Source organism: Rhamphochromis sp. 'chilingali' (genome assembly GCF_963969265.1).
Source record: "Rhamphochromis sp. 'chilingali' genome assembly, chromosome: 7".
NCBI lineage: Eukaryota > Metazoa > Chordata > Actinopteri > Cichliformes > Cichlidae > Rhamphochromis > Rhamphochromis sp. 'chilingali'.
The window spans coordinates 29,075,239-29,088,058 of NC_137934.1; the positions used below are offsets into that span (position 1 = coordinate 29,075,239).

Here is a 12,820-nt window from a genome sequence, read left to right on the forward strand (position 1 = left end):
CAACAGCTATTTCATTTGTATTAATAATTGTATAATATTTCTTCGCCTTATTAGTAAAAACTGGCGTTTCAAACACAGTGAGATAAATACATTTTGGCTCTTTGCAAAGGTTTGCTCGACATATAGACCAGATGATTAATTAACAGATTATAGCTGCAGCCCTCTGTACTACACTACATGCCTACTTAAAGATCCTGTATCTGCAGGTTGAGCAACCTGGCAGTAAGTTGGCACTGATGCCCAACCTGTTTCTGGCTAAATCCACGTGGGAGATGGGCATGGACGCTGGCAGCCCCTCACCCGTCCCCACGGCGTTCAAAGCTCCGGCCGGTGTCATGTTTTCCTGCCCGTGTGCCAGGGTCAATGCGTTCCATGCCAGACCAATATGGAAAACAAGTCTGAAGAGCTACAGCTCTGTTTCAAAACAAGAGGCTCCTTTGAGGCCATATTAGCCCATAAACCCTGGCCTCACCTCGCCGTTTCCTGTTATGGGGAGCCTGGCGCTTGCTGCGAGTGAGGGGGGCAAGTACACGCACGTTCACCTGCCAGGTCAATGCCACACCACAAAGATTCATTTACACCTATGACACAATATGATCACTCTTCTCCAAAGCTATAGTGCTTGTATTGTATTAAAAAGAGGCTGCTCGGTGACAGGCGTATGAAGGGTAAGCCAAGCAGTGACTGTCTCACATCTGAAAGCTAATTCTGAGTCTGACCTCAGAATCTCAATGAGTATCTGCAGTAAGTAATTCTGCAGGAGGAGCACAAATGTCAACACACGTACAGGTGTGACCACCATATTTATCACCTGACAGGGTGGTGTTACACTTGCAGTAATCTAATGCCAAACAGACTTTGAAGTTTAAATCTCCACCCGATTAAATCTTCGAAGTACAGTTTAGTCCAACAATGTGACAAATGTTTATTTATGTGTAAATGCATATTGTATATATGCATACCTGTGGAGATATTTGTTGTAAGCAAAGGTGCTGCAAGTAGTAAATCAAATAACATAAGGGCATGTTCAGCATTTAAGTGTTACACAAATACTGTGCATAATTACGTGATATAATAATAATAGTAACTAGATTTATCTAGATTTACTGGAAATCCATACACTTAAAATTCTATCCTAATGAAATGTCAGTGAACGTAACGCTAAAGAACGCAAAACAAAGATTAAGGCCAAATACATTCAGTGATAAAAAGATCAGGAGAAAGGCAGAAAAAAAGCAAATGTCAATGCTGAACAGTTAAATCCATCCTTGTGTTTAAAATGTGGCACGAGTGCTATCATTATCCCCAATCAGCATCAATATTACAATTGTTAACGGATCATCATCGTGTGGTTTCATTAAGAGGCCTCTGTATCAGAACCATGAGTCCGGGGTTAGAGGAAAGTAATTCAGTTTTTGCTTTTTCACTTTAAATAGACTTAAAAACATGATGTGCTCCTGCTGTAGTGCACAGACGTACGGCACTGTATTTCCCTCAGACCCTAAAGTAAAGTAGCAACATAAATTTGAATAAATAAGTAAATCAGATTAGACTTTAGATCGCTTTGCTACTTAAGCATTAAAGAATACAACATTAACTTGCACACACAAATATTAAAACCCAAATTTTTAGGGTTAAACTTCTGATTTGAGTCACAATATACAGTTCAAAATGAAGAATGAGGTGAAATGAAGTGAAGTATTAAAAAATAAAATGTATTTATTTTGATAATCTGAACTGTTTTACTTATAAACAGCCTGAAAGTGTTATTTACACTGTAATACACATTAAAAATACATTATGAACTAATTGTGTATGCTAGACGCCAAACTGTTTAGAACAGGTTTAAGACATCCAATAAAAAATACAAGTCAAAAATTAAAACACAACAACAACAAACAAACAAACAAACAAAAACACACCATCCAGTGATTTTAACCCAGTTAATAAATCCAAGGTTTTTTTAACCTGGTTTTGACCAAACAGTTCTTCTTCTGATGTCTTCAAGCATTACTTAGAACAACACAGCCATGCTCATGGCTTTAACCAAAGAGCCTGATGTTTTTGGACAAACATGAACACTGTGAGTTTGGTACCCCCTGCTGGTGAAGTGAGATTTTGTATCCAGTTCTTTCCCTGGGTCAGCTTTGTGACCTAAAATACCAAAGTAAGTTGATATCACCTGTCCAACATTAAGCAGAAAAAGCCCAAATGGAAAACGTTTTTATTCCCAGTCTGAAATTTTAAGGGCTTAGCCTGTGTGCTTACCAACATGATTTATGTAAACACAGGGGCCATACATGGATTTATTTGTCATTGTGCATAAGCTACAAATGCATCACTCTAATGTGTTTTCTTTAGACCACAGGCAGAAGCTTCCAAGCACGCCACTAGTCTGCAATTAGGCCTGATATGGTATAATGAAGCTGTAATCACAGACCACGATACACAAAACCCTGTGCACACGCAGACTCACACACTGCATTAAGTAGGAACATTTGGTGTGCTACATGAAGAGCAGCCTGAATCTCTTTCCTCTACTTTAGGACCATTCAGGCATGTCCCTGAAATAATGAGTGAACAGCACTCGCAGAAGCAATTAAGAAGCTGCGCAAGGACCCACAGCCTTAAGATCTACGGACACTATTTTTAATTTAGAGCAGTAAAAGATCAAAGACTAAAGTCAAAAAGTCTTTTTTTGTGTGTGACTTAAATCTAAGGAAAAAAAAAATCTTATGCAAACCTTATGTTTAAGTGAGTTTAAGATTTTCAGTTAACTGTCAAAACTGTCCCTTTTAATTTTCTTTCACTCAGTTTGTTTCCCTGCTCTTGCACATATTTAGGACACCCTCGCAGCCACTTTTCTATTTTTGAAAAAGAAAACCACAGCAGGCCGTGTTTGACCACCTGACCTGACAAGTCATTTCAGACTGATTTATTTTACCAGTGTGTGTTAAGTACTAACATACCACATACAGGAGTGTGTTTGTGTGCACTTACATGCAGTTTCACATTTCTTGCACACTAATTAGTGGTTGGACTTTCAGCTGGAAGCATGTGGTATGTGTATACAGTTACATTAGAAACAAGGACTTTCCATGGCCATACTATAACTGAGGTCACTTAACTCTTCTAGCCCTCAGGACACAAACCGTATCAAAAAACTAAAGTATGTGCTGTGCAGTCCTTCTAACATGCCAATGAAACATGAAATGAAAATAGTGGCATGACGGTTAATATATCACAAGGCTCATCTAAAATGTCCTTGTGTTCAAAGGGATAACGATGCAGAGCTGGAAAATATACAATATACCTGCCTTCTACTAAAGTAAGAATCACTGAATAACTTGACAGACGTAGATACCTGTGGTATCAATGTGAACATCCTAGTAATTAAAAAAAAAAAAAACTGATCTTGTCTGACCTTTGATCTTCAAACTCATCCGAGAATTTTAGTAAAGCATTTTTCTTCAACTCGACTTTTAGGGTTTTCCATTAAGGAGTAGTACTTGGTACTGGGGTTCCAAGTACAGCTGAGTCAATCAGAAAATGTGATGTCACGCTGCATGCCGCTCAATGTTGTCACTCAACGAGTAATGAGAGGAACTCCTTCACAAAGCTAAAATTTTTGAAACCCAGCAATCAGGGAAACCGTGACACAAAAACCAACGCTGAGGACCCCGAGTTGAGCTGTAGACCAAGCAGCAGACATCCTCCATTGTTGAGCTGCGTTTATGTCGCATACAAATGACATCATCTTAGGACTTTCAGACGCATTGCTATAACAACCCCACGCACATTAGGCGCTAATCTATTGTAAGGGGAAAAGACCAAAAATGAGTAGTCGAGCTGAGCTGAGCCGGTGCTAGTGGAAAAGAGGCTGTAGCTACACCTGTGGTATCAATTTCAAAAGCCTACGTCGCCTCATTCTCTGGTTATCGCATTCGCAGGATTTTCAGAAAACTTGACCTCTGACGTCGAGAACTCATGAGAATTTGTAGTAGATGCACCTATGTTTTTTACCATTTACAACTAACTGCAGCTGGACTTGGCTTACATCTCTTTTCCTGAATAAATAGAAGCTGACAGACTTCATTCAGAGGAGGACTCGGCCTTTAAGGAGCCATCAGCAGCCATTATGAGCAACAGCGGAGATGTGTGCACGGATTCTTAGCTTTATGATTATTATTACTGGCACAGGCAAACACTCTATCCAGTGTTGCTAACAGTGGAGTCTAGGGAAGGAGGCAAGGAAGGAATGAGAGTGTATAAAACACCAACAAAGGATGAAGGAAAGAGGCCTGTAGGTTGAACATCAAAAAGCTTGCGGGGTCATACTGCAATCTAGTGCTGTTTTCCCAACCAGAGGGGTTGAAGAAAGAAGTGCCGGTCTCAAAGCCAAAGTAAAGTTTTACTGTGGAACAGAGAAGGTGAACCTGTCCTCTTTGTAACCCCAGCTAATAAAAAAACCACACTATCAACCAGAACCCCTGCCCAGCTCCACAGCTTTGCCTTGGCACTCAGGTGGTCTCCCATACCTCACACTCTCTCAACCCAATACTTCACACCAAGACAGCAGTCAAAAGTATTCAGGCCGAGCAGCGTGTTGCCCTGAAATTTATGAACAGTAGTTAGCCAACTGATTTACAGCATCGCAGTGACCCCGGTGGCCTGACAAGTGACTTCTGAGATGTTGTATCCAGATGCCTGCCTGCTTGCCTCCTGCATAGGCTCTCAGTAGTCAGTAATAGTAAAGCCATGACTGGTGAAATAAAAATGAATTAACACTGTTATTCTTTTTTCCTGTTAAAGAGGGTGAGGGGAGATGGACCTTTGCTTGTTAAAGGAATGTGAGATGTTGAAAATGACTTTCCAAGACCGCTGAAAGTTGTCTCTCCAGGGCCGGATTCTGGTAAAGGTCAACGGACTACTTTTATTCCCTACCATGAAATATTTCTCAGGTTTCTGCTTAAGTTTGCTTCAGTGCAAATCATCACATGGCAACAGAAATTCCTCTTATATCTGTACGCTACATATGACATACACACACACCACTGATATCTAGGTCATGGACAGGTTATATTATTTCTACTTCTTTAGATAAAGCAGAACAAATACATGGAAGAGTGAGACGTAAAAAGACTATGAGTAAAGGAACAGGTAACGAGAGCAGAATCTTCTCGTGTCATATCGATATAACATTTATAATACATTGAAAATGTTGAAAGTTTGACACAAATTATGTTTCCTTTAATATTAAATTGACTAGATTAGAATATCTTGGAAATAGTAGTTAAAATCCCAGATTATATCTTTATTCCTTTTATCTGTAGGCAATAACTTTACAGTCTATGAGCTTTATAACAGAGTACTAACAAATTCCATCTGTATGATCTTCAGTACAGTCAGAAAACAGGAGCTGTTCTTTATACTAAACTAATCCAGTGATGCTGTATGTTAGACACTCTTTGCATCTAGAATGATGGTTGGCTAAAGAGGCTAACACTTGAAACTGCTAGTGTGACATCGCCATCAGCATCTCATCACACATCTCAGAACAGATCTGACCAATTCCAGCCACTCCATTTGGAAACAAGCACGCTGGAACACAAAACACGCACTGGTACTGAATACACAAATAGTATAATAACACTATAACATCAGGACCAGCTCGCTGTCGCTTGATGTTGACCTGTGCTCACAATGTGCTCGCACTAATCAACTAGCGGAAAAGTGAGAAAACGCTAGAGTCCAATGGTGTGCACCATCTTTATTTCGTTATCCCTGTAAGAAACACCTAACGATAAATGTGAAGTACTGTGCAACCATCTGGAGCCACCCCCCATTCCTTAACATTTTTCTAAGAAAATGGAAAACAAATGCAGTGATTTATTAAAAGTGTGCAAATGATGCAAATACTTAAGTTGTTACTTTCTAATCATTTTACAAATAATTATAGCTCTTGGTGGCAAGTTATTTTTCTGAACCTACTAATAAACTGACAAAATTGATTACAGCAAACAACACAATACTTAACATCTAAATACATTCATGTAAAAAAAAAAGAGAGAGAGAATCATTGAAACATTAAAAATGAACTTTGGTTAAACTGTGGTATTAGTTATGCTAAAATAAGGGGCATACAAAATAAATGGCCCACTGTGTAAGTTGGGCTACAGCGTAATTTTGCCACTGGTAGGATAAATCAGGTGTAAGACTGCAGCTCTTTACGTTTTCAGACTTAAGAACACAAATCCAAACAAATATGTTAATACACTATATAATAAACAAACAGCCCTAAAACGGCGTTTGCACAATTCTAATAAGCCTGAAAGTCGTGACTTGGTAAGATCTCTCTTAGGCAAGCTTCTTGTAATTAGTATTCATGAATAACAGTCAACAAAACATTTTAAAAGTGGACACAATTGCCAGAATTTGTCAGTTTGTCCCGGGAGCTATTCATTTGAAAAATCCCATTAGGGTTGTGTCTTGCACAGGGCGCTTCAACGTACAGACACAGGAGCTGGGGATCAAACTACCAACCTTCTGAATAGTTGACAAAACAACTGTTAGATACAGATATTTCTCTAATAGGTTGGTGGAGATCAAAGAAGAGCTCAAAGGAAATGAAAATTTCATTTAAACCTGCACATAAAAACATCTTTAATTATTTTTATTTCCTTCAGTGTTTAAGCTTTTTTGTGTGTTCACAATCCTGTTATGAAACACGTAGCTGAAAGCACAAAATTGATGTGAACAAAAGAGTGTAAAGCAAGTATTAATGCACCCTAACAATACACCCTGTATTAGGGCTGTTCGATATAACGATATATATCGGATGACGATATAAAAACGTCTACCATTTCCTATTACGCTATCGTTTGTTTCGTCGTGTCGTAAAATAAACTGTTCACAGCAACATTTTTTCACTGTAGTGGCTTTATTAATTTCTTCAAGTTCTCTCTTTCTCTTATATTTAATATAACCACACTATGGACGGACAAGCGCCTGTTTTTAGGTTAGCAACAGTGACGGTAAAACCATCGCGTGGCTCTGCTGTCCGCTTGTTTGTGTTCCAGGTAAACCTTTCACAATAAAGCTCAAGATCCTGTTGAGACTTTTCAAAATAAACTGAATCACGTGAAAGAGTATTCACAGTGCTTACGGATGAGAAGCAAAAACGAGCCGTCAGATGCTAAAAACTAAACCTTAGACTCAAACGTTAGAACAGGCGTTTCCCTGCGTAATAAATACAAAGAAAAAGGCGGTCGTTACAACCTGTGGCTAAAAATATAGTTTTATGCATTGGTTAAAACACTCGACTCCAGGTACAGGACACGCAGGTGGAAAAAGTTCACGTAAGTCGAGCTGCCCGAGATTCACAGAATTTACAGAAAATATTACGTTTTTGTGATTTATATCGTTGTCAGGACGATAAATGTTTTATATCGGGGATATGAGATTTTGGTCATATCGCACAGCCCTACCCTGTATTATTTTGCTAATGGCAATGAAAAAATTCTGTAGAACACATGTGAGTCATCTGAATGTGCTTTCTGCACTAGTAAACCTGCAGTCGCAAGATTTTCAAAGCTGTCACATGCAAAGTTCGTACAGGTGTTTTTTTTACACATCAACACTAAATGGATCACGTACCAGTTCAAAATTATATTTCTGCACTGCAAAGCTACCAAAGCACTGTGTGATCTCAGTGCAAAGCGTGTTCACTTTATCAGCAAAATGCATATTTGGGAACACTGTAGTGGTGACTTGGCTTGACACTGTTTGGTAATAGGGAAAGTGAGCAAAGTTCCTTTGCTGCGTTTGACTGACTTGAAAAGACCTTATACATACGCATCATACATATCTGTGATCACACAGCCTCATCCCCCAAGCTGAAGGTTTAGTGTAATAAGAGGCTTAGTTATGTCGCACAGAAAAACCAACTTACACCTCCACTTTTTGCCCCATTGCACTATAGTGTTCTGTTCACCCCCTGCATCTTCTCCCACATCATTCCTACAAATCTACCTTTTTCGCAGCGACTCCATCTGTTTTTTAGTCGCATAAATTAGTTCCAAGCAGTTTCATATCAATTACACATTTAGATACTTCATTAAAGATTCCTTTTGCCCTGGTTGTAGTATGCAATGATTTAAAGCCCAAACGTTCCTCTATGACACATAAACTGCAGCCCCACAGATGAAGATGGCCAGCTGTGCTGTGTCAGTAGTGTCAGTGCTCTCATCCACAGCCACAGAGTATTCAATGAAATCTTTTCCCTTTTCCATCAACTGTGCTTGTAAATCAGAGACAAGATCACACATCCAATCAGCAACAGTATTTGTGCTTAAGCCAACATTTGAAAATGCTTGTGTTTCTGTGGACACAAGATGCCGCACACTTTAATTGTGGAGTATTTCAAAAGCTCTTCCTCTTTCTTCTCTGCTACTACAAAACCTGCTTTCACAGCAGCTCTCTGGCTTTGCTTTGATGTGACATCAGATTATCAGATTCTTCTCAAACTTCCAAATTCTGCACCTACTGCTATGTATCCAGGTTTTTGTACTTGTCCCAATGTCGTGTTGCATAGCGCTGTTTTTATTCTTTAATTGCTGGCAATGTCAATAAAATGATACTATCCCTCCCTCCTGTTTTCAAAATACACTCTTAGCTTAGCCATTTCTTAGGGACTAACCTAAATGTCAATATATAAACTCTGACTTGAATTCATCCACATACTACTGTGTAGAGGTGGGAATCACCATACATATTATTGCAATTTTTTAAAATATTTTGCGATATTCAGATTCTGTACATAAAGGTAAACTTTATCAATATTCATTATATCTAATATCAAAGTCTCGCACTCAGTCTTTCTCTCATTTCAGTCAGTTTTATTGTTGACAAACTGAACGGTTTGTATTACAGTCTAGTCCAACTTAACTGAATGCAACCATCTGGTACAATTATAGCTATTCTGAACTATGCAATTTATGAAAACTATGCAGCCCCTTCAGCAACTGAAGAATTTGAAAGTAAATTAAAACAAAATATAATTTTACATTAAATAAAAAAGTTTTAAACTGAATTAAAATAAAACATGTCTTAAATTAAAATAAGTAAACTATCATGTTTATTGCTGCCAAAAAAAAAAAAGTTAAACACATTTGGACAGTGAAGGAATGTCAGGATTCTTGCTCAGAAAAAGGATCAACATGCTCTGAAGTCAGAGCACAAAAACTTTTTTTGTAACAAAATATCGATTTCTGCTGTCCCTGTATCGATACATTATTAGCAAACAAAATATCACGATACTACACAGTATCGATTTTTTCCCCCACCCCTACTACTGTGTTACTAATGCATTATGGGACCGTTGTTTATACAAGTCTGAGTTATATGAGACAAAGATTGCTTTGGGATTTTAACCTTAAATGGTGGACTTTAGAAACTCGTCAGACTGGTGAGCTGCTGTGTTGTAAAATGACAAAACCATACATATGACCAGGATGTAAGCTCTTTATGCAGTGGAGTTGGATTTTTATGATTTTTATGATTTTTATATTCAACAACATTTTGGAAAATACTTCAAGTACTTACTGGCGAGTTAAAATTCTAACACATTTAACTGCTGTAGTTACATGAGACTATACACCCTACAGGGAAATCTTTAGGTTTTAAGTGTGTGTTCAGGGGGACTGAATACCACCATTACACCTCGGGCACTCTTACATCTCGGGCACACAGAAATTGTTGTGGCTTCTTTGACACACATCAACAGAGAGCAAGGGGACTACACCCTAAAAAGTTGTGCTTTAAGTGTATGCATTGCCATGAGATGCAAAGATTCAAACTGAAAACTGAAATACAAAAATACATAAACTATACAGTATGTGTTTCCAGGGAAAAAGATGCAGAAATGTGTGCACATATCACAGAAAAATGCCTCAGAGTCACACAAGCGTGAATGTGAGCTTGAAGCCATTTATAATTATTAACATGTTTGATGAGCAGGTGATCCCCATAAAAAGAGTCTGAGAAAATGTCCGGGAACATAGCAGTAGTAGTAACTAAAAATAAAGTTACCATTCCTTGTGTTTGTGAGGATCAGCCACAATAACACACCTTTGCCTAGCTATCTAGCTTCTCTCTGTATTACATCATACAGCTCCAGCAGATCCCAGAAGCAATGTCTGAGATCTCTGTTCAGAAGAGTGCAGTGCCAGGAACAGCAAAGAATCTCCCAGGCCTCTGGTAAAGGACCCGAGCTTTAGGGATAAAGGAGAGTGTGGGGAATGCAATTTTTTTTTGTATGTATGTATTTAATTATTTCTTTATTACAATGAAAGGCTGACCATATCGAATTAATGTCTGAATATAAATGAAATAAATGCGAATATATTGAATGAAGAGTGATGTTACAGAAGCTTTGGCATCACCTGTTGTTTTAGATGCGTAATGTTAAAACATGTCATGTGTCACAGTGTCACACTGTTACTTCTTGTTCGAGTTGCATGCTTTAAAATAGGCTGTAATAAACTGGCTATGCTTCAGCATCCTATTTGGACCTTTATGTTTTGCACTCCACTTCACTCAGTGATTCATTTCATTTTCTTTTTTCTTTTTACTTTAATGTCTACTTACTGTTAGCTGTTGGCATAAAAAAATTACACTGTTAAGTTTGTAAGAAATAAGGAAAATTTGAATTTAATTTTACATAATCTTCCTTTAGGACTGCTAAAGGTTCTACGATGAAGCAGTAGCTACATTTGTCATCTGTAGTAAAACACTGAAGCATCTCTTTTATTAGTTTGGACAGTACATGCATTTTCCATGGAATTGTGTCTTATTTCTATTACTTAGGAATGCTGCACCACCTGCTGACTTTTTCTACATCTCTAGTTCTGTTTACTGTGGTCCACGTCAGTTGATGACTTTGTAGACTTGTAGCTTTTCCCCGTCCTTTGTCGTTCACGCAGGGGAAAGATTCAAGTTAAATCCAAGTAAATGCGTCACTGCAAACCATGTGACAATATTTGGTCCACTTATATTCATTTATTTATTTATCTATACAGGCGTATGGACTGCCTATGTGTGCTTCCACTGCTGGCCGAACCACCATAATTTCCCTATTAGTTAATTAAGAAACACGCCTGACTTAGCTGGTTATCATCACAGCTCAACACCTGTGTGTGTGAAGCTGTGTCATGGTGACATTGCTTTGTTCAAAAAGAGCACATGTGCTTCATCCTTCATAAATGCTGACAGTTAAGCTGCTAGATTTGTATCACTCTGGGAATAGGAAACATCCGGCTCCACAGTAAAGAACTTGTTCAATGGGCTGTTGCAACCCGGAGCTTATCTTTCCAGGAAATGATGTGATGATTAAACAGCAGTAAGTTCAGAGGATTTGCAGCTGACCAGTAATGGAAATAATTTATAGTAACTGATAGTTTCGTCCAAACTAGTCTACAAATTGATGATGTGACACGATGACTTGTGTTTCTAGAGTAGTGTCAACACTGCCTTTCGTTATGGTTTGCTGTGTGTCATTCACTATGCCATTCACGGTCTGCAGTGCGTCTCTGGAAACAACAAATTTTATTGTAATTTACTGTGTATTGTATTGTAATCATAAACTTGTACACATGGGTTACTGTGTAGCATGGTTTGCAGGATTGCTGGTGGCTACTTTCAAGTCTTAGGCAACTTTTTTTGTTTACGTTGTTTTTTTAAATCTCAGCTGATGGTTTACAGAGTTTAAAGGTTTAAGGTTAATTCTACACAGAGACACCTAAACATTCATGTTCTGTCATTTTTTAATTTAAATGTTCACATCACCACGTTGTCTGTGACCAGAACAGGTTGAAAAGCTGACAAACCAGAAAGCATGACGAGTTCCACCTGAACTACCTATTTGACTCCCTTTATCTGACACCAGTGCGCTGTCACTGGCTGTGTGTGGACTCACAGAGCCAGAAACGTGTACTCTGACGACATTCTTGAAAACTTGGAAGTATACTACAAAGACAACTGACTAGAAAGAGCAGAAGCGTTTTCTCTTAAAGCGTGAATGAGACGCAAAATTAATTCCCTTTCTGGGAGAATTTCAATGCGACATAAAATCGCACACATCAACAATCCTATGCAAAATACACAAAGAGCACATTTGAATGGGATGGTGAATTACCGCCTTTCTAACTCCTGACAGGTGTAAGTGACACCGGCAGCTTTAATCACACGTTTCCTCTCAAAATTAACCACGAACGAGGAGGTACTGAGGCTTTCACCAGCAGTGACGATTAAAGTGCGCCATTGGAAAGCAAGGTTTTATAAACTGGGGTTTGTCCATCCCATCCCACAGTGCAGTAACTTTACCTGCCCGGTGATGCCGGTGATAACGGCTACTTTCTTCTCATTCTTCGGCTCTCCATGAACATCGGAGCTAACGGTGGCAGTCTCGAAGCACTGAGCCATCTCTGACCGGGTGAATGTTTACGGTTTGCTGCCTCACTGACCAGCCGGACCCAGCAAAAGGCTTCCGTCAGTTTACCGTCTGAGTACCACCGACCCTCCGCCGCATCCGTAAACCAAGCTGGAAACCGCTGCACGCTGTTACGTATGAGGAAGCGTGATGAAGTTGGCCAATGGGAACCGAGCGAGAAGAAGCAGTAAAACACGCTTGCCTAAAGAGAGGAAAGCCTGTGAGCGCTAAATAGTTTTTTCTTGCAACAGCGTCACTAGAAGGACGGAGGGAGAAATGCAACCAATGACTGTTTCTAACAGCTAAGAAAAAGACTTTTGAACACTTCGCAAG

General features: G+C 39.0%; 1 protein-coding gene across 1 annotated transcript in view; it reads right to left on the reverse strand.

The window, feature by feature from the left end:
- The window catches only part of gmds (GDP-mannose 4,6-dehydratase), a 205,685-nt gene extending 193,067 nt beyond the window's left edge, over positions 1–12,618 (reverse strand). The window contains exon 1 of the mRNA XM_080888036.1: positions 12,382–12,618. Within this exon, the coding sequence (XP_080744162.1) occupies positions 12,382–12,480 (99 nt within the window). The 5' untranslated portion in view covers positions 12,481–12,618. The remainder of the gene's footprint in view (positions 1–12,381) is intronic.
- Positions 12,619–12,820: the final 202 nt, after the last annotated feature.